Source organism: Panulirus ornatus, chromosome 1 (assembly GCF_036320965.1).
Source record: "Panulirus ornatus isolate Po-2019 chromosome 1, ASM3632096v1, whole genome shotgun sequence".
Taxonomy (NCBI): domain Eukaryota; kingdom Metazoa; phylum Arthropoda; class Malacostraca; order Decapoda; family Palinuridae; genus Panulirus; species Panulirus ornatus.
The window spans coordinates 31,354,761-31,376,708 of record NC_092224.1 but is presented as its reverse complement, the minus strand read 5'-3'; the positions used below and the strand labels follow the sequence as shown (position 1 = coordinate 31,376,708).

Sequence of the window (21,948 nt, the reverse complement as noted above, 5' to 3'; positions counted from 1 at the left end):
AAGAGTCAACAACATTCTTCGGCGAGTGAGTGAGTTGCGCGCGACGGTCCCGGTCAGTTTTTATACCTCAATTCTTGATCTTTTTTTTTCCGAAGGCGATGCCGGCATCGCGATCAACCAAAGACAAAAAAAACTACCCCCCCGTACGAGCAAAACACCGTAATCTGTCTTTATTCCCTTGAAAACTGCATCTATGATGGAGTAGATGCTTTATACAAGCTACTATAAGCAACATGAAAAGAAACTGCTAGATTATTTCTCAAATAACCCGAGAAGTTTGAACGGCAAATCCTAGAATTCCTCATTCCCATCTGTCGCGTGGCTGGAGAAAGCGCTGGTTGTGTGGGAGGATATATATATATAAGGCGGCTCGGCGCGCTGGTTTCCGTCAGTCGAGCGATGAAGGCCGCGGGAATGAGCTGGGTTACGTGTAGTTTGTTGGTGCTCGCAGCATCCCTAGCGGCCGCCACGCCAGCCAATGGTAAGTGCCCAAGCAGGAGTCCGGGGGGTGTGCAGGGCGACGGGAGAGTCGTACATGGTCGTACACAGTGTTGTGGTATATCTGGGTCGTACATGTGTCGCGATATCGGGTCGGGAAAGTGAGAAATGTAAGTGGTGAGGATCCTGACAAGTTGACGTGCGTGATCGGTTCCATCGATTTCCGTTCTCGTGTCGCATTACGACAGTGATGGTGATGATGATGATGATGATGATGATGATGATGATAATGATGTGTCGCGAACTTAAAATGAAGCGTCAAACCTGAAGTGGTGGTGATATACGCAGACATTACGGCCAAGAATAAGAGGAACCTCTACCTACTGGTGCCACTGATGTCGAACTGGAAGCTGTCTCCACACACACGAAGGATGTTGTATAGTGAAGGAGGGTCTTCTTCCGCAGCAGTAAGAGATTCCCATCCAAGAGGCATGGAGGAATCAGGAGAAAACTTTGAAAGAAGGACGTTGAGGAAAATCCAATTTTTTTTTTCCCCTGGAGTTTGGGAACAAGTGAGGCAGTCAGACCAAGGTACACTTGCGGACACCATTGTCCTCCTCCGTTGTCACCTTCAGGAGTACCTTACGTCAACCAAGGTTTCACGACGTGCACCTCACCCACGGCGGAGCCACCTCACCCCCCGCCACCAGCACGTGCGTTGTGGCGTGTGGTAGTGGAAGTTGGTGCAGCAGCCCGGTCGCTCATGGCAAATGACACCACTGCTGCCACCACGGTGATAACAAAAGATGAAGGACGGCAGTGACAACATCCCTTTTCTTCCACCATGAGCAATACCATCTCTGACATGAACATCACCACACCTTAGGCCACTAATACTTGTGGCTGAGGTGATGTCGCTTCTGTTTTTTTTTTTTATCGCTAATCCAATAACGGTAAATAGTTCTTCAGAAACAATGGAAGACGACGATGACACAACCACTGAACTGTGTTGTACACGAAGTAACGAAAAAAATATATATATGTGGGGAACAGCAGTGGTCTTGGTGCCGGGGGATCGGCCGTTGGCTTGGAGATACCGGTGTGGTAGAGAGAGCCGCTACCACACGTGCCACAACAGGGGCTCACCCATCCAGTGTTCAATGATCACAAGCGTAGCAGGAACATGTCATGGATATAGATTTTGATCACTATAGGTTTGGCCTTCAGGTGTGGCGGTACTCAGGTCCTGGAGGTTGTTTGGTCGCTCACTAGTGCTTTGACCTCCCTGTGCTGAGATACTTTATACACATATTTTCGCCTCCGGTTGTGGAGGTACTCAGGTTCGCCTTCGTCAGTAGAAGCGCTCTTGCTCTCACGTGGCCTGGCAACCATGCATGGAGTGTAAGCTTGCCATATATTTGGCCTACAGGTATGAATGGCCATTGTAGTTCCGGAATCATGATGTCTCCCGTCATTTTGGCCTCCCATCTCGTAGATCTCGGGGCTGACTGCCACGCGGGGAGAAAGACATAACATGCGACAGACCAGTGGATGTCATGATTTACTGTGTTAAGAAGTCGGTACTCGTGCTTCTATTATTTCGCGTCGTAGCCATACATCACGAGGGGTGGGGACCAGCGCAGGGAGGCCGTTACTTAAGATACAAGGCACACTTGCTAACCTACCTACTTGCCTTCCTTCCTTCTTGGCTCTCGGAGCTTCAAGTTACAAATGAAGAAGCTGAGACAAGGCGAAGCAATCAGTCCGCCAACCAGCGCCAGTATATACCGCACTGATTTCACGGATACATTTCTATGAGGAACGCGTTTTGTGGCACTGTATTCATGGATTTGTTCCGTCAACGGGAGGCGAAGTTGCCTTACTGGGAAATGGACAAGGCATCATTAAGATACAATGGAACACGAAGGCTCCACACAATAACGATTCTCGTTGCAATATTCACAGCAGTTCGTCCGTGTCTAATGGCGGTCTAGATATCACAAAAAAAATATTCGCTCACTTCGTGTGAACGATTCAGGAATATTCTCGTCGCCTTTCTAACGTTGGAATATACTCTTAAATGATGGCTTTTATTGGCCGCTTTGGTGAGAAGGTCACACATATTGTCTTCAAGTATCTCATTGAACATTGTTGAGAGATAAATGCTGATAACGTTCACGTCAACGGAAAAAAAAAAGAAATGTGGGGGAGTAAAGAAAAAATTCTTACGTTTCGTAAATATTATAATTTCTCGCACCTTGTGGTCACCCGGGGTACAGCACGAGGGAGGAGTGGGTTGTGTGATGAGCTGTTTGCTTGCAGGGTAGGTTACTGCTGTCGTTTTCTATAATTCAATTACATAATAGTATTAGGGAAAGGGGTATATATATATATATATATATATATATATATATATATATATATATATATATATATATATATATATATATATATATATATGTGTGTGTGTGTGTGTGTGTGTGTGTGTATATATATATATATATATATATATATATATATATATATATATATATATATATATATATATATATATATATATATACGTTTCTCGTGTCAACAAGTTAGCGCCAGGAACTGACAAAGAGAGGCTGCATCCGCTCACATCCATTCTCTAGCTGTCATGTGTAATAAACCGAAACCACAGCTCCTTAGCCACAACCAGTCCATACAGACCTTTCCATGGCTTACCACGAACACTTCGCATGCGTTGGTTCAGTTCATTGATAGCGCGTCGGCCTAGCATATAACACCGTTCCAATTCATATATCCTCTTTGTCAACCTTTCCTCACTCATACTCTCCATACGTTCATTTCAGTACACTCTATTCTACTCTCAACTACACACACACACACACACACACGTATATATATATATATATATATATATATATATATATATATATATATATATATATATATATATATATATATACACTTCCTGCTCCAGGAATTCCAAGTATCTCAACGAGGCTCCTGCAGCACTCATGGAGCTGGTCATGTCCACAGGTCGGCACCACAGGTCATAAAGTGTTGTCTTGCTGTAGGCGCGCGCGCGCGCGTGTGTGTGTGTGTGTGTGTGTGTGTGTGTGTGTGTGTGTGTGTGCGCGTGGAGTGCAGGGCAACTGAATAGCAAGTGCTCGGTGTCTTCTTTATGGTAGCTGTATCATGGACACGAGGTGTTTTGGAATATGCTGAAATGGTGTGTATAGTGATGCAGTGATGGACCATGTCCAGAGCATAGACGGGAGAGAATGACACGTGTTTGCCTGGGGAGTGTGTGGTTTCTGATGAGTATACGTCTGGTGATCTGAAGTTCAAAACTGAGTTGGAAGGTTGGCTGTTTAGTGCTTGTCGGTTATTTTTTCGATGTGTATATGTTTTGTCATATATCTGCAGGGGGTGTTGGGATCTATGTGTCGTCATTGTGGAGTGCGGCATCAAATTCCTTTTGTGAGAATGTATCCGAGAGCAGTGTCAAATGCTTTGCTGATGTCTGTATCCACTAGTAATGTGCGGGAGGGGGGTTGGAGATGATTGAATCCATCTAGGGTTATACCGAGTAGAGTCAATGATTAGTGTGGTGGTAAAGTGTTTGTACCTGAGAGTGGGAGGCAGGGGTAAGATTTTCATCCCTATTTGAGGGGATTGGTGGTTAGTTATAAAGTGGTTTGGATGGGAGGGTTGCACAGAGCCGAATGCCAAGCATGTTCATGTGGGAGTGTCTCGGGGAGATCTTTGTTTCATTGTGAAGGTGCAGTGTGTTTGTGGTTGTCAGGCAGCCAGTGATTGTTCTCAGTACACTATTTTGTGTAATTTGCAGCTTTAGTATTTATCTTAGAGATGGCGGAAGACCAGGCAGGTGAAGCAGACTTTAAAGTGGAGCGGGTGAATTGTTTGTTGAGAAAGTAGAGCGATTCTTTTTCTTGTTAAAATCAGATGCCAGTTAGTGTTTTGAGGGCATTTAGTTTGCTTGTTGCTTCTGTGTTGATGTTATCGATGTGAGGAGTAAATGTCATGTACGTGTAGTATGTGATGCCTGTAGCGGTTTGTGATGTGTTTCAGTGTGGGAATGACTGTCCATCCATCATGACTTGAGTGTATGAGCTGGGCTCATGTCTGTCTGGGGGTTAAAAGACTGATTGAAAAGATCTATGGAGATGCAGACAGTCTGTTGTTGGTGAGCCATAGTTCCCATTACGTAATAGAGTGCTGCATGTTTAATGTTGCTACTCTATCAGGGTGTTGTGATGTGATTTCGAAGTCCTCTGCATATGACCATGTTGAGGTTTACCTGAAGCAATCGAAGTCGTGTTGGAAGAGACAGAAGGGAGCTGGAGAAAAAACTGCTCCTTGGGGAACTCCATTGTAGAGTTTAAGTGTTTTAAAGGTGAAGCCATTGTAAGTGACTGCCATGGCGGCCGGCTATAACATTGGTCAAACACTTTTTGTCGTCATTGTGGAGTGCGGCATCAAATTTCATTTGTGAGAATGTATCCGAGAGCAGTGTCAAATGCTTTGCTGATGTCTGTATCCACTTGTAATGAGCGGGAAGGGGGGTTGGAGTTGGTTGAATCCATCTACGTTATACTAAGTAGAGTCAATGAGTAGTGTGGTGGTAAAGTGTTTGGGTCTGAGAGTGGTATGTTTTGTTTCATTTCGTTGTGGATTCGTTTCTCACAGATTTGGAGACAAGCAGTACTTGGCAAGCTGCTGCGTCTCACGATTACTGTGTGGCCGATGGCAACAAAAGGGTGGGCCGTTTTGATAACTATTTCTTTTCCTACACCTCGCAGCTTTGGAGCTCTATACCCTTCATATCTTTCCCACTAACTATGCTCTGGCACTTTTCAAAAAACAGGCTATGCATTTCCTCCAAAATTCGTAATACTTTTCTTCATTTCTTCTTTTTCCCTTTCATTAACCTTTTTGTACTTCAATTAAAGCCTAACCTTGATGTGAGCTTTTGTCCACGCTCCTGTAGCTTTAAGGTTACATTTCACGTAGGAGCAGAGGAAAGATATGCTCCTTTGGAATGGAAAGACTCCTTCAAAAATTGCTCTCCTCTCTATCCATTCTCAATGGTGCAGCCTCGCCGAATGTGACTTCTCACCCAAGGTGTAAATACTAACCGACAGAGCTTAGTGTAACCAATGGTCCGGCACAACTGCTGGGGACAGCTCGAGGCTGCGCTCCACGAAGGAGCAGGGTTAGGTGAGGCCCTTTGGGACTGGAAGTTCTTAAAGAGCGTAGCTCCAGTTGGCGGTGTCCTAGTGTTTTCTTGTGTGAAGGCAGAAACTTCTGCGGATGGATGTCACTGCGTTCCTGCCGTGCCCGCGATGCCACGTATTCATCCAACCTTCCATGTTTTGTCTTGACTCCTTCACTTTCTTTCCTCGTAGCCGACCTTACCTTCACAGTCGTCAATGGATCAACTTTGCCTTTTTTTCCCTGTGAACATTGGTTCCCCTCAAGGTTCTGTCTTGTCTCCTACGCTCCTTCTCATCTTCATCAACAATCTCCTCTCTTCAAAAGATAACCGGACGCACTCACGCAGTGACGACTTAGCACTGCATTTCTCCGCTTCCTTTAAATCGGCTCCATTCCATCTTGCTCGATCTCGGTCTCCTGTCAGCTTCCTGTTCAAACTTGGAGAATATTTCCCAATGGACAAGGCGCAACCTGGTTAAGTTTCCAAAACCCGCCTTTTCCCACTTGTCTGCCTAACACTCCTAACAACTTCCTCATGTCTCTTTTGACAGATCTGTAATTTCACCACTCGACAGTAAACATTCTTGATACCGATGCAACATCTAACCAAGATTAGAAAACTAACCTTACACAAAAGGTCAAATCTATCTCTAAGAATCTGGGAGTTGTTTTTAGACGGTTTAGATTCCCTTCTTTCGATCAGGTTCTCCGATTACACATAGGATTTATCCATCCCTTTGGGGAGACTCTAATTCTAAATATTCACTTGAGAGAGGTGAGTCTCATCAGCTTTCCCAGTCTCTCATCGAAACTTAACCTACTTCCTCTGTGCCTCAGTGTTCATTCACCTCCCGTCTTCTACAGATATTACTCCGCATCTGCTTTCGACATCTGGCTGCTTGTGTACCCCCGCTATTAGCGAGGCCACGTAATATACTCTGCAAGTTACTGCGTCACGAGATTAACTGTGTGGTCGATGACAGCTCAGGGATGGACCGTTATGATATCTGCTTTCCTTAAACCTCGAAGCACTGGAACTCCAAACCCTCTCATGCCTTTCCTGACAACTACCACATTTTCTCTACCTTAAAAGACAGGGTTTCCACTTCCTACAAACCTTGATATATTCTTCCTCTTATCTTCTTATTTCTTCCCATTTCATCCTTTTTTTCATATTTCAATGAAGGCTCAGGCTCGATGCGGACATTTGTCTATGACTGGAGCCTGTCATATACATCCTCGTACAAAGTAAACAGGAAATCAAATACAAGTGCGTTTGAGGCTGTAGAATACGTATGTATATGCATGCATATATGCATACATATGAACACACAGGAATGTCTACACAAGACACACACACTTCCCTCCAGCTGTAAAGAAACTTCCCCAGAGGACTGCACTGCAAACAAGAAAGCTGGGGGCACCCCCAAACCCACCAGGAACGATGCGGGTGAAAGTCTGGTGTTGCTTGGGGCCACCTGGCCGGGGAAGACGCGGGACTTTCTCATGAGACAGTCCCTGGACGGCTGCACCACAGCTGGGAAGCTGACTGACTTGCTACATGTGCACCCCTCCTCCCTCCCTCCCTCACACACACACACACACACACACACACACAAACAATATTCATATTTGCCATTATAATATGACAACACATGACGAACAAATCTTCATGTGTACAATACTCTTCGATAATTTACAACACAATCGACAAGGTTCACGCTTTTCGAGACGTAGAGACTTTGATTTACAAAAGATACAAAATATTCTCGACAATTCAACACGAAGAAAATATCGTCAGAGATTTTAGTATATTTAAGAGAACACTTGAGCAGACTTACGAAATTTGGCAAGAATCTAAATCATGTTCGAAATTAAGAAAAGAAAGCTGGGGTTAGCGGTATTATACACAGTTAAACGGCATTTTATCCAATACTACAATTTCAGATATTTTCCAAAGATTTAGTTAAGATTTTTAGATCAGTGTGTCCTATGGTCAGACATAGTACTGTAGGCAAGAGGCCTACCAATATGACCCCTTCCTGCCTCTCCATGCAAACTAAAGCCTTTTGGAAGGTACGTATAAAAGCCTCACCTTCCAAATAACTCCCAGATCATCTAGACGAGGCATCTCACCTGCTCACACGGACAGCAGGTGAGAGTTTCCCCAACACCATGTTTATGGTTTCGTATTGAAAGTCAGTGAATTCATTCTCCTGGAATTGAGGCTCGAGAGCACAGATCCCTGGCGATGACCTGCGGCTGGGTCATCGCCAGGGGGTCACGGGGGGTCTCTGGCTCTGGGCTGACGACGGCACACACACCTCACCCAATCCAACCCACACCCCTCTCCTCCTTCCTCCCTCAGCGGAGGACGTTCCATTCGTTCTCGTCAGGTTCCGCGTGTCATCCACCCGTCCACATCGATTATATACCTTAACGACCGAATGACGGGGTCGAGTTTACGCCCCTAGAGCGGTCACCGTAATTTCACAGCGATCAGCGGCCTATAACGAGCTCTTTCTAATGGTCCGTTTGACTAGTCCGCGCCACCATCTTTGCTGATTCACCTGCCTGTTTGCAGCGTCATGGTGTTAATGATTCCCTCCCTCTTAAGGAAGTCTCTCTCAACTGTTCACTTAGGTATTTAGGTCACCTTTTTTCTTATAGATCACATCGCATCCCCCACTTTACCTCTCTCTACCTTGAGGCCACCTTTCTATATCGGCTGTTATCTTCACGGCGGGCTTTTGGCTTGAGTGATTTCTCGTCTGTAGAAGTCATAGAGTAGGGGGGGAGGTCAACTGAAACCCAGTGGATTGTGATTTCCCTTACGTTTGGAACAGAATCGTGGGGCAATCTTCAGGCCGTCGTCTGTGGCTAGTGTTGTGGAGGTAGATGGTGACGGCCAAGCGTGGAGGAGGGAAGAGCAACAGGTTGTGGGAGACAGTGAAGATGTAAGGTGAATGATACAAGGTAAATGAGGAGGGAGGAGAAGAATGCGTGTGTGTAGGGGAGGGTCAGATGAGGAATGAGGAGAATATTAGGAGAAACGAGTGTTGAATAGGAATAAGGCATATGCTTGAGGGTATGCAATAGGATATATAATGATGAAGGAGAAAGCAGATATAAAGACAACGAATATGAGTATATTGAGGGAGAAAGTAGATGATTATGAGATAGGGAGGAAAATAGGAGGAGGAGGAGGAGGAGGAAGTACAATGGGGGGAGAGAAAGGCTGATGTACCACAAAAACACAGACACAACAGAAGGAAGGTATACAGGTGCGTGGGGGGGGGGGGGGGGGGGCTCTAGCACTGCTACGTCAGTAATGATGATGGGGTGTGTGGACCACCTGACTGTGTAGCAGCTGCCGCCACCACGTGCATGGCTGACGCGGGTGCACACACATCCAGAGGCACGGGGCGATATTTCTAACGTGCATTCAAGCCACTGCCACTATCTCTCCCTCTGCTTCGTTGTCTCTCCACTGTTGCCTATACCATTACACCCCCCGCCCATCCCATCTACACACACACACACACACACACTCATAGACCCATCCTCTCACCTCATTACATCTATCTACCCTATCCATATCTATCCAACCCATCCATACCATCCACAACCATTCACCCTCCCCATACACAACCACCCACCTATCCAACCCAAACACACCCGCTCACCTCATCCGCATCCACTCACGCATCCACCCGGTTCAACACCTACCCCACCCATATACCAGGAAGAGAAACTGTCGTATGTATCTATCACGCCAGGGAGGGAGTGAGTAGCAATGTGAGGAAAACTCACAAGCAACCCAAACCAAATAACCACCACGATCCCCAATCATTCTGAGGCTCGGACGACCTCAGAGTCAGTCGTGAGGACCCAGAGGAGAAACATAAGTCATCAGTCACTTGGCTGAAGGTGTAAAAAACAACTCTGATTTACAGCGATTCAGCGCGTGGACGGTAGGAGGTGGATTGGGCGGGTGATTTACACACGTCGAGGGAAAGTTGGCTCGGTCGCATGCCACACTCTGTGGCTGTTGCTGTGGCTCCTCTTGACGCCGCCCGTGGGTCTTGCTTGTTGACGTAGTGATGGTCGTCATTGACGAGGTAAATGTTGTTGTTGGGATTGTGATTGTTGTTGCTGACGTTGTGATTGTTGTTGCTGACGCTGTGTTTGTTGTTGCTGACGTTGTAGTTGTTGCTGACGTTGTAGTTGTTGTTGCTGAGGTTGTGTTTGTTGTTACTGACGCTGTGTTTGTTGTTGCTGACGTTGCAGTTGTTGTTGACGTTGTAGTTGTTGTTGCTGACGTCGTCGTTGCTGTTGCTGACGTTGTAGTTGTTGTTGCTGACGTTATGTTTGTTGTTACTAACGCTGTGTTTGTTGTTGCTGACGTTGTAGATTTTGTTGCTGACGTTGTGTTTGTTGTTACTGACGCTGTGTTTGTTGTTGCTGACGTTGTAGTTGTTGTTGCTGACGTTGTAGTTGTTGCTACTAACGTTGTCGTTGTTGTTGCTGACGTAGTTGTTCGTCGTGGTGCTGGGATTACTGCTACTGAGGTTTTGACTACTCCGAGAGACACTACGGTGGCTGACGAGCTGCAAGGGGTGGCAGAGAAAGTGAGGGGTCACAGCTGGCTAAGGTGCATCACTGCGGGGTACAGTTTCGTCAAAGAGCTTCTCGCCTCAAAGGAGACCACATTTCTCTGTTACTTGAAGTAGCGCAGCTTTGGGTTGCTCTGCAAGAGCATCTGGAAGGGTATATATATATATATATATATATATATATATATATATATATATATATATATATATATATATATAGATGTGGCGAATGCATCCTTTCTTCGTCAGTTCCTGAAGCTACCCCGCTAACGCGGAAAACGGCGATCAACTATGGACGGGGTTGGGGGGGAATTACTTATATGTGCATATAAGTTTCACTTATAATTGTCCGTTGTATCCTGCGTTAGCGAGGTAGCGCCGAAAACAGGCGAATAAAGGCCACATTCGCCACATCCATTCTCCAGCTGTCATGAGCAATGATGCATCGAAAGCATAGCCCCCCTGTCAACAACGAGGTCCCACATACCTTTCCATGGTTTCCCCAGGCCGCTTCACTTTCCACTGACCATACATCGCCCCGTGCATACCACATTGATAGGAACATGTGATTGTCCAAAACATGTTTTGGACAATCACATGTTTACCAAATGGCGTCCTAGCTTCGTCTCTTCGATGTATATCAACTGACTGTTATATTTCTCTCTTGTGTCTCCCCTGATGATGTGATTATTACACGAAAGTGCACTTGGGAACTTTTCGTGTTTCATTTTCCCCGTGGACTCATAGGAATATCTTGATCACGCGCAAAATTGTGATCCTTTCCAATAATATATATATATATATATATATATATATATATATATATATATATATATATATATATACACGAAGACATATTTGGATGACTCGTATATTATGAATCAGGTGAATCACCGTGTGCGTATTAGGAATATTTACCGTGTGGGTGTTACGGACCCAGTGAAGGATGAGGGAGGTCCCTGGCCTGTGCCAGTCCTCACGACCCCGCTACCTCTCCCTCCACGTAATCAAGTACACGGATGGCACTTAACTGAGGAGCACCTTTGTCTGCTGTGGTAAGGAAGGGTGAGGGTCAAGGGTTATGAGTGGTGGTTAGAGGTGGCGGCGTAGGACCCGAGTGGGAGGAAGGCAGGTGGAGGAGGAGGAGGAGGAGGAGGAGGTCCGCGAGCAAGTGAAAGTTCCTCAAACGGGCAGGATGAGCGCTGCCTCTCCCTCCACTTTCCTCCTCACTCCCTCCCATCCACACCACTATATTCCAGTTCCTGCAAGCACCATGGGCCGCTGCTGGCCACGTGATCCGGTGGGATGTCCGCGAGGAGGGTATGGAGTCCTGGAATCATACAGTGGACGCGGTGTCTGTCCCAAGGGAGATGGTGGGATGTGTGTGGGTGAAGATCAACGTACCGAACTTACAGTTCCCACAGCCCACAAAAGGGCCTGGGACTCAGACCCGTGGGAAGACTAGACCACCATGGTAACTTGTTGGACACTGGCTCCACTGAATGATCAGACGTGACTCTCTCATGACGGACGCAGGCAGGTCATCCACCCACCCACACACACACACACACAAACACACACACACACGCACACACACACTCATGGACGAGACACTGAGCGGAGAGGATTGTGTGCAAGAACTACTCATAAAATTCTCCAGAGCAGACGGTAGATGACAATGAAATCAATGCCATACATAAACAAAATACACAAACAAATTTGCTGGAGTGCAGAACAGCTGAAATAACTAAACAAAGGTGTACTACACAAACAGGAAGTCTTAATCGTAAGGAAATACTTTTACTGCTCGCTAATTTGGAGGGACACGATTGTATTCTACTTATTCATCTTTCTGTTTGAGCTCGCTGGGGCTCGGCGTGGATGTGCTATAGAAAAAAGGAGCATGGTATTATCTAATCACCAGAGCCAAGTTAACCAGTTCACGTATGAATCACCTGCCACAAAACGCAATTACGTATATTTTTGGGAATGATATGCGGGTGTGATCCACATATGTCATCGTTCCAGATATTAGAAAACCATCATAAATTCCTCCAGACAAAATATTATTTGCACAGAAATCAATTACATGTGCAAGGAGAGAGGATTTCCAGTTCCCTGCTTCCACCCCTTTGTGTCGCCTTCCAGGAGATATGCAAGTAGTATTCTTTCTACCTTATCCCCGGTGTTATATTTTTCTTTCAAACTATTCGCCATTTCCCGCATTAGCGAGGTAGCGTTAAGAACAGAGGACTGGGCCTTGAGGGAATACCCTCACCTGGCCCAATTCTCTGTTCCTTCTTTTGGAAAATTAAAAAAAAAAAAAAAACGAGAGGGGAGGATTTCCAGCTCCCCGCTCCCTCCCCTTTTAGTCGCCTTCTACGACACGCAGGAAATACGTGGGAAGTATTCTTTCTCCCCTATCCCCAGGGATAATATATATATATATATATATATATATATATATATATATATATATATATATATATATATATATATATATATATAGATAGATAGATAGATAGATAGATAGATAGATAGATAGATAGATATAGATAGATAGATAGATAGATATACGGGTCGACGTGCTGTCAACGGACTGAACCAGGGCATGTGAAACGTCTGGGGTAAACCATGAAAAGGTCTGTGGGGTTTGGATGTAGATAGGGAGCTGTGGTTTCGGTGCATTACACATGACAGCTAGAGACTGAGTGTGAACGAATGTGGCCTTTTTGTATGTTTTCCTGGTACTACCTCGCTGAAGCAGGGGGTAGCGATGCTATTTCGTGTGGGACGGGGTTGCGCCAGAAATGGATGAAGGCAAGCAAGTATGAATATTTACATGTGTATATATGTATATGTCTGTGTATGTGTATGTATATGTATCTAGCATTTACTTTCTTATACTTCATCAAATACTCCCACAACTCCTGCTTCAGGAGCAGTGCTACTCCTTCCTCAGCTCTTGTCCTCTCACCAACTCCTGACTTCACTCCCAAGACTGACATATATCGCGAGCAAATAACTTGATCACATTAGGGTCGAGAGGGTGGTGAGCGGCAGGAGGCGTGTTGTGACCTAGAGAGACCCCGAGAGTCTGTACCCGGACGTCCTCTTGCTCCTCCTCAGGGAGGTATGTGAGAGGCGACTGAGAGCGGATGTACTGGGGAGGCCTAACGCAATAGACCGGGCGGTTGCCGCCTCTCTCTTGGTTAGTGTGTCACTTGGAGAGCTGCTGGCATGGTGAGGAGGATCATGTTTTCCCTTAGCGTTAACAAATAAAGGAAGAGGAAGAATTGGAGATATATACGCAGGGCAAACAGGTATCAGAAGACCTACTGGCCTAGAACGAGGCTACTACTGAAGACATGAATAGCTTTTTTTGTCCCCTTCAGTCTAGTTCATGGTAGCCCTCAGATAGCACACGTCTAGTCTCATCTTGAACGAGTTTCTTGACTCGTCGCTTTTGACATCAGCAGGCAGCTTGTTCCTGTCTTTGTCCCCACTGTAGCTTACTTCGTTTAGTGACAGGATCGCTGTCTACTCTGAGCATTGCATCTCTATCACTGTTGTCACTTTCTTCTTAAGAACTTCAGCTGGGTCATCATGGAACTTTAGACTTTACAAAGGAAACAATATCATTTCATCTAATCTTTCCTAACATGTTTCCATTTCTCAGTGATCTTGATATTTTGGTCTGGACTCTTTCGAGCCAATCTTGTAATCTTACCGTGATAAATATGGACGCCAGACCTTGAGATGCGGTCTTACTAGCCCAGTTGTCAATATGGCGTCTAGTGCTTTGTAATGAAAGATTTTTGGCAATAAATTCCCCAGACACTGTCTGCTTTTTTTTGAGCAGCAGCCGTGCTTCACTTCCTGGTTCTCAGGTCGTTCATAATGATTACAACAGGATTCATCTTTTTCCAGAGCCTGTGACAAAGTTTTCTTTTTCTAAGTATCTTGTATTCGTATGTCTGAATCACCAAATGCATTGCCTTATATCAGTCAATGCTGAGTTTCATGTGCTATTTCTTCTCACTGAGCTGACAGTCTGTTAGATTATTGTAAATGTATTTCATAGCATTCTTAGATACGTTCCCACTTCTTACTTCTGTATGGTCGGGAAACTTAGACTCTTGTCGTTGGAGCTAGATCAAAATTGTTTATATACATTATGAAAAGAAATGGACCAAGAAGTGGACCTCGTCGTCCATATCCAGTTCCCTTTTAAGTAATTATTTGTCTTACTATGTCATACTACTCGCTGTTTACTGTTACTGATCCAGTCTTTCATCTAACTTCAGATGTTAGTGTCAGTTAATTAAAATTCTACTTTTCCATAACTTTCTCTCGAGCGGAAACTTTACCAAAGACCTTTTGAAAGTCCAAGAGCATAAATGACATTTGATGTTCTTTATCCCTGGAGTTAAGCATTTTATTTTGAAATTCCAGTGAAATAGCAGAACATGATTTGTAACTAAGGAAGCCATGCTGGCTCCCCATTTTCAGTTATCTATCTCCATTCGTTTTCTAAACTAATGGTAGTTTCAATTGTTCTACCCGACTGAGAAAGTGACACTGATGGGGTTATAATTCAGAACGCATTTAACGACAATTTTCTTAAATACTTGACTGACATTTACCAGCCTCCAGTCCTGATTGCCTCTCCCTGTGATCATAGATATTGAACACTTTTAAAAGCAGAAAGGTCGTCATATGAATCGGTTCTTTCAAAAATCCCGAGGTGACAGGTCATCAATTTCTCTTTGCTAATTTTGGATTCAACTTTCTGATGAAATGTATGATCTTATTCGTCGTAATATCTTCTAATCTAAACTTATCTTCCTCTGTGCCTAGAGAGGCAGTAAACGGAAATGTCAATGGCCTCTCAATGCAAGCATAATGTTTGTTTTTTTTTGTTTTTTTTTAATTTTCCAAAAGAAGGAACAGAGAAGGGGGCCAGATGAGGATATCCCCTCAAAGGCCCAGTCCTCTGTTCTTAACGCTACCTCGCTAACGCGGGAAATGGCGAATAGTTTGAAAGAAAAAAGAAAGAGATATACATACATATATATCATCCCTAAACACGGCCAACCAGAGCCTGACAGAAATGCTTTCAAGCAATCAAGTCAATGCCACCTTGACACATGTGAGAGACTGTTCTTCATGACGCAACAAATGTTGTATATATTCCCCACAGCCCTGGCGCCTCACCATCCCCCTGCAAAACACGACCTGACCCTGGAAGCCTCTCCACTCACGTCCACCTGAGGTCCGTCTCTTGGTGGCTGGCTATCACCTCTTTTAAGTGGGAATTCATCTCATTCTTAGCCTCCACGTCACGCACGTCTGCGCGGTGACGCGTGCTGCGTTGAGCAGCACTGCCAGAGACCCTCAGCTGGCACTCCTAGGAGCTGGTGCTCAAGAGCCCACAGAGCTGGGAAGCCCATGGTGGATGTCTTTGTCTAGAATACTTAGCGAACCAGTGTGGCACAAGAACCTGATAACAATAGCGATAGACTAAAAATGTATTGCGTAAATCTATGAAAATTTAATGCGTATGATGTTTGCAAGTTCCGTACTTGCCACGATATCCGACTCAAAAAAAATTATGATATGAAATATAGGAAGTCATTCAATGGTTACAGTACTGACTACTGTCATATAGCTTAAATAGCTTTACATACATCATAGTTTATGACTATGACTAGGACGAATTTTTGATTCACTAGTCAAGCATAAGCCATCTAACTTGATGCGTCAACTATTTCTTAATATCCTTGTGACACGTCGCACATGAACGACTGAGTGAATAGATAGATAGATTGATGAACAGTCAGACGTACTCCTTGGGAGCGTCCCAGTCCTCGTTCCACCTTCCACGACGATAAACAACTCTTGGATTCTGCAGTGTAAGCTTTGTTTGTTGTTATATACGTGCTGCCAAAAGGTCGTTGTACATGATGGAGATAGAAATTGAAAGAAGGGTTACGTCATAATATACGGTTCAAAAGCCGATCGTCACCAGCGGAGGACCTCCAGTTAATGCCAGTGAACACAACCATGAAGGACTTCTGAATATGGATATCCACGACACAGTCACAGCCACTGTGACTGTGTTAACGCCTCACACCGTACAGGTTTAAGGGCTCAGGCGGGGAGGGGACCACCACCTATATGACCTTCCTCTGATCAAACATTACTTTTTTCTAATCTTTTCCCCAATGACGATGTCAGCAATACTGTGGCTTAAGCGGTTGTGGTGGCGGCTCTTGCTGCTTGTTGAAGACACTATTTAGGAAGCGAAGGCCGCACCTGGCACGGGAGAGTCGGGTCGTAATCAGGTGTGCAAAGAGCACACCTGGTGCTGTCGACTTTGCCGGTGTGGGAGGCAACATCTGGACCCGGGCGTGGCAGAACAATGGTAGCAGGCAGTGCCTCGTGCCGTGGTGGTCACCACACACCGTGGCCCGTGCCTGGCCACTCACCCAGACAAGGACGTGACACACTACGACGGACCGCCTCCGTCGTCACCGTCCGTGGCACCCGAGGCGGGGAGGCGCAGCTCACCCGAGGGTGGGGCCCTTTACGCTGACCCCCACACCCCTCCCTCAACCTCCCTAGTCTTCCTAAGTCTCAAAAACCTAGCTCTTCATTTTCTATCTCTTTACCGTGTCCTCTTTTCTCCCTTTCGAATCATATTTCTTTGCCAGTAACACTCAGGAACACGTCCATGACAGAGAAAAGAAGGAAGATAATATGCGCCGAGGGAAACTGACGTTAGCGAGGTCTTCTGTTGCGCAAGGTTCACGACAACCTTGTACCGCATCAGGTCACGGCGCTGACCCTGGCACCGCTCGCTATGGGTCACGGTCGCCAGCCCTCGAGACCTGGTCTGGTCTGGTCTCTTGCCTCCTGTTACGCCGCCAGCTGGAGAAAGGTTGTCTGCATGACGGATGAGGGCGAACTGACGGATGGCAAGGTGAGCCAGACTTAAGCCTCGGCTGAGCCAGGCCCATTATCAAGGTGGAGCGCGGGACTCTGCCTCTGTTTACATCCCGAATTCGACCCATCTCATCGTCCCAAGGACAACCTCCTCCCTCAGAACATGACCGCAGTCTAAAGCTCTATCTTTTATCTAATTCATAAAATAATGCCTCTTTGAGAAGCTTCTCTCTTCCTTCCCAAAGGAGGAACAAGTTGGGGCAACAGTTACCACTCGATAAACAAACGGTTCCCTTGTGTGTGTGTGTGTGTGTGTGTGTGTGTGTGTGTGTGTGTCTGTGTGTGTGTTACGGGGAGAGAGATTTACATTCGTTATGCCCCATTTCTTAACCTTGTCGAAACGTACCATGTCTTTACACTTGTGCACACACACACACACACACACACACACACACACACACACACACACACACACACCAGCCTAAGCCAGTTACCCATTCATCGACCAGCCCCGAGTGGAGGATGAACACTTGGGTTTGGTGTAGGCCGACAGCTGCATTCAGGATTCGACTCCAAGCAGGGGGCCTGATTCAAGACGGGCCCTTGCTGAGTCATGGGTCATTAACGTTAGCTTCTACACCACGGTGTGTGTGTGTGTGTGTGTGTGTGTGTGTGTGGGTTACTAACCCGGTGAGAAACCACAGCGTCAGTGACGTCACGACTCTCCACACGACGACTGCAGGGCACACCGGAGAAAACCCGCCGCTCCCGTGTCTGAACGAGAAAGTAGCTTCGACTGGCACCGAGCGAAGCGATATAAACCGTACGACGGATCTTCCCGGCCAAGTTCTGGGTTACAACACTCCCCCGGCCGTCATTACTGACAGTACTCTTCAATTTCTCTCGTTTTTTTTTTTTCTATTATTTCGAATATGATTAAATAATAGTTCCATTCTTTTTTCCTCCCCTCCTCCTTTGAAGTTAGGAGGATTCACGGTCCAAGAACCTCAGGCGACTTTGGATCTACACTGCTATCGCCATTAGACCCTCCCCCAAACGAAATGACTGGGTCGAGTGTGCGACACATCTCTAAACCTCTTGAGCACCTCGTTACGACCCCTTGGGTACGACTAGCCTTCTGCCTCTCACTTGCTCCAGGCCGTCGTACCCTAAAGTCGTTTGTGGTTGTGGTCGCAAGATTTATTTCATCCTGTTTAATGGTCTTGCCTCCAGGGGTTGCCATCGTGCTTATGGGTCGTTCCTCCGTTCTCATAGGTTATTATTATGCTCAAGGGTAGTTCCTCCGTTCTCAAGGGCTACCATCCTGCTCAAGGGTTATCATCCTGTTCAAGGATCGTCGTACCTCCGTTCTCAAGGGCTACCATCCAGCTCAAGGGTAGTACCTCCGTTCTCAAGGGCTACCATCCAGCTCAAGGGTAGTACCTCCGTTCTCAAGGGCTACCATCCAGCTCAAGGGTAGTACCTCCGTTCTCAAGGGCTACCATCCTGCTCAAAGGTCGTACCTCCGTTCTCAAGGGCTACCATCCTGCTCAAAGGTCGGACCTCCGTTCTCAAGGGCTACCATCCTGCTCAAAAGTCGTACCTCCGTTCTCAAGGCCTGCCATCCAGTTCAAGGGTCGTACGTCCGTTCTCAAGGGCTACCATCCAGTTCAAGGGTCGGACCTCCGTTCTCAAGGGCTACCATCCTGCTCAAGGGTCGTACCTCCGTCCTTAAGTATTAGCCCCATGCTCAAGGTGTACTGTACATAAACCTTCAATCCAGTGATCAACTGCTCCTTCATCTACAAATCAAACAGGTCTCAGCCAAAGAAATCTCCCTGTACACGATTCATGGCTTCATAGTCTGCTATCACGTCGTGCCTTGAGCTAAGGAAAATACTTAAAAGTAATTCAGTGATAAGAAATAGAAAATTCACGTCCAAATACTTCACTCTATTCCGCCCGAGCACTTGTCCCTACGTGGAGTGTTTCGACGTCTATCTGTCTGTATGTCAATTCTTCCTAATTCTGTTCACGTCTTTGCGTCTAACGGTCCGTCATTCTGTCTGCTACTCTGTCTGTCTCTGTTTTTGTCTGGTAAGTCTGGGCGCTTTTTGAATCAACTCCCTCACTGGGGCTTTTATCTTCAAAAAATGATGGTGAAAGTCTTCTGTTGACATTTCTCAACAGCGATCCGTAGGGCCTGTGTGGGTGAATCTAGCGCTGGTGGAAGCATAGGAGGCACTAAGTAATTAGTGGGTTAAAAATCGCATGGCCTCCGGCATTCGAATTCTTGTTGCAAGTCGCCTGGGGACACCAGGCAGCCTGAAATGACCTCCAGCGTCCCAAAGGGTCACGCACACACACAAACACACATACACACAAACACACACACACACACACACACACACACACACACATATATATATATATATATATATATATATATATATATATATATATATATATATATACTTATTTATATATTTATAATTCTGTCCACCTATCTATATGTGAACCCTACCAAAACAAACACGAACACAGCTGTAAACCACACAAAAAAGAGCACTCAGAACAATCATCGGGTGCCCAGCAACAACAGTCGTTCAAAACCTGAACAAAGAAACAATTTTTTTTTCCTCTACAACCTTACCTCATAATGTCCGGCACTCTTTTTTTTTCTTTTGTTTTTGCAACAGAACCTGACCCTTATGGTCTAGACCACTCCATAACCATCTACCAAAACCAGAATTACTCACAGCTCCTGCCCTCCCACCTCCTCAACACACACAACACTGACAAAACATAAACACATAAAAATCGCCCAACAAACACTATGACAACCGACCTCCCAACCCCAGCCTTGAATCAATGTCTCCCATCAGGCATACATTCATCTGCAACTACACTCTCCAGACACATGAGAGTTGTATTCTCGCCTGCGTCCTGGACTCTATCCCTTTCTCCAACTTTACAAAACCCTTGTTTAACATACAACAGGACCCCTCATGCCTAAGACGCAACATCCACACTGTAGACACCGAAGACTTACACCTTCAGCTGTCCTATCAACACCTGACAAAGACACACACACACACATTACCACCACAGGTGTAGGCAGGAGCGTCATAGAAGAGGCGCCAACGTGAGGAATCTTGAGGAATATATGTTTTTGTTTATATATGTATATATATTTATATGTTTATGTATAAACATTACGCTTGTATATATATATATATATATATATATATATATATATATATATATATATATATATATATATATATATATATATAAGCGCCATTTGTGCAGAGAGTCGTAGTGACGAGCCCACATTCACCCATTTTCAGTTGTCACCACCCGCTCCAACTGCACTCATCTCTTTATAAGGTAGCCTGTGTTACCCATTAGTGGGAAAAAAAACCCTATTGATCGAGGAAGAGAACATTTCCAAACCTTTTTGTGCTCTTAAAAGTAAGTTAATTCTTTTCGATCATGTGTAAATATCGAGTATTAATGTCATGTTGGGATTTTGTTTGATTACTGTATTATTCTTATGTTCACTTGCATCATTCACTCTTAGGTTTTTACGTGGGGTTCATGACTGTGTTCTAACTTTGGCTATCTCTAATTCTACTAATACCTTTCATCTTTTTTTTTTCTATATTAAGTGATGGTTTTATTATTCATTATCTCTAAGTTCACCAAAGGCTAAGTCTGTTGCTTTTATATATATATATATATATATATATATATATATATATATATATATATATATATATATATATATATATATATATATAATTTTCCAAAGGAAGGAGCAGAGAAGGGGGCCAGGTGAGGATGTTCCCTCAAAGGCCCAGTCCTCTGTTCTTAACGCTACCTCGCTATCGCGGGAAATGGCGAATAGTATGAAAAAAAAAAAAAAAAAATATATATATATATATATATATATATATATATATATATATATATATATATATATATATATATATATATGGAATATCCCTCAAAGGCCCAGTCCTCTGTTCTCAACGCTACCTCGCTAACGCGGGAAATAGCGAATAGTTTGAAAGAAAAGAAAGATATATATATATATATATATATATATATATATATATATATATATATATATATATATATATATATATATATATATATACATAGAGTGTGTGTGTGTGTGTATGTTATGTCTGTCTGTCTGTCTGTCTGTCTGTCTGTGTGAAAAAGAGAGAGGAAAGGTGAACAAGGGAGAAAGAATTGTAGGCAGGAACAGAAAAACACAAACAAATCGAGAGAAAGAGGAAGGAAATACAGCAAATCCAGTTCAGGTGTTCCATGTTGAAGAAAAATCGCTGAGCTGGACTTTCAAGAAAGCCGTGTGTCAAGTCCTGGACCATCTCGTGTGTGTGTGTGTGTGTGTGTGTGTGTGTCTTTTTGCGACCCGGCATGAGCAAAGCAAACGCGACCACGACAAAAACATGCATATCAACTCCTGTTTTACCTCTTTCACTTTCTTTCTCTTTTTTTTACATATTGCCTGCACAGATCGTACCATGTTCGCTGTGACGGCCGCAAAAGATTAAGCAGATATCTCAAGTTATGCTTCTGCGAGCAGCTTTCATATAATGCATAGTTAACCAGATGATACATGAGACGATAGCCACAAATGTGGTGTTGTATGACGTATAAACGAGAAGAGGGGAAAGTAGAGGAG

The 21,948-nt window shown here is 44.8% G+C and overlaps 1 protein-coding gene across 1 annotated transcript in view; it reads left to right on the top strand.

The window, feature by feature from the left end:
* The first annotated feature begins 364 nt into the window (after positions 1-364).
* The window catches only part of LOC139746126 (uncharacterized), a 69,524-nt gene continuing 47,940 nt past the window's right edge, over positions 365-21,948 (top strand). The window contains 1 exon segment of the mRNA XM_071657019.1: positions 365-481. Coding sequence (XP_071513120.1) covers positions 400-481 — 82 coding nt within the window. The 5' untranslated portion in view covers positions 365-399.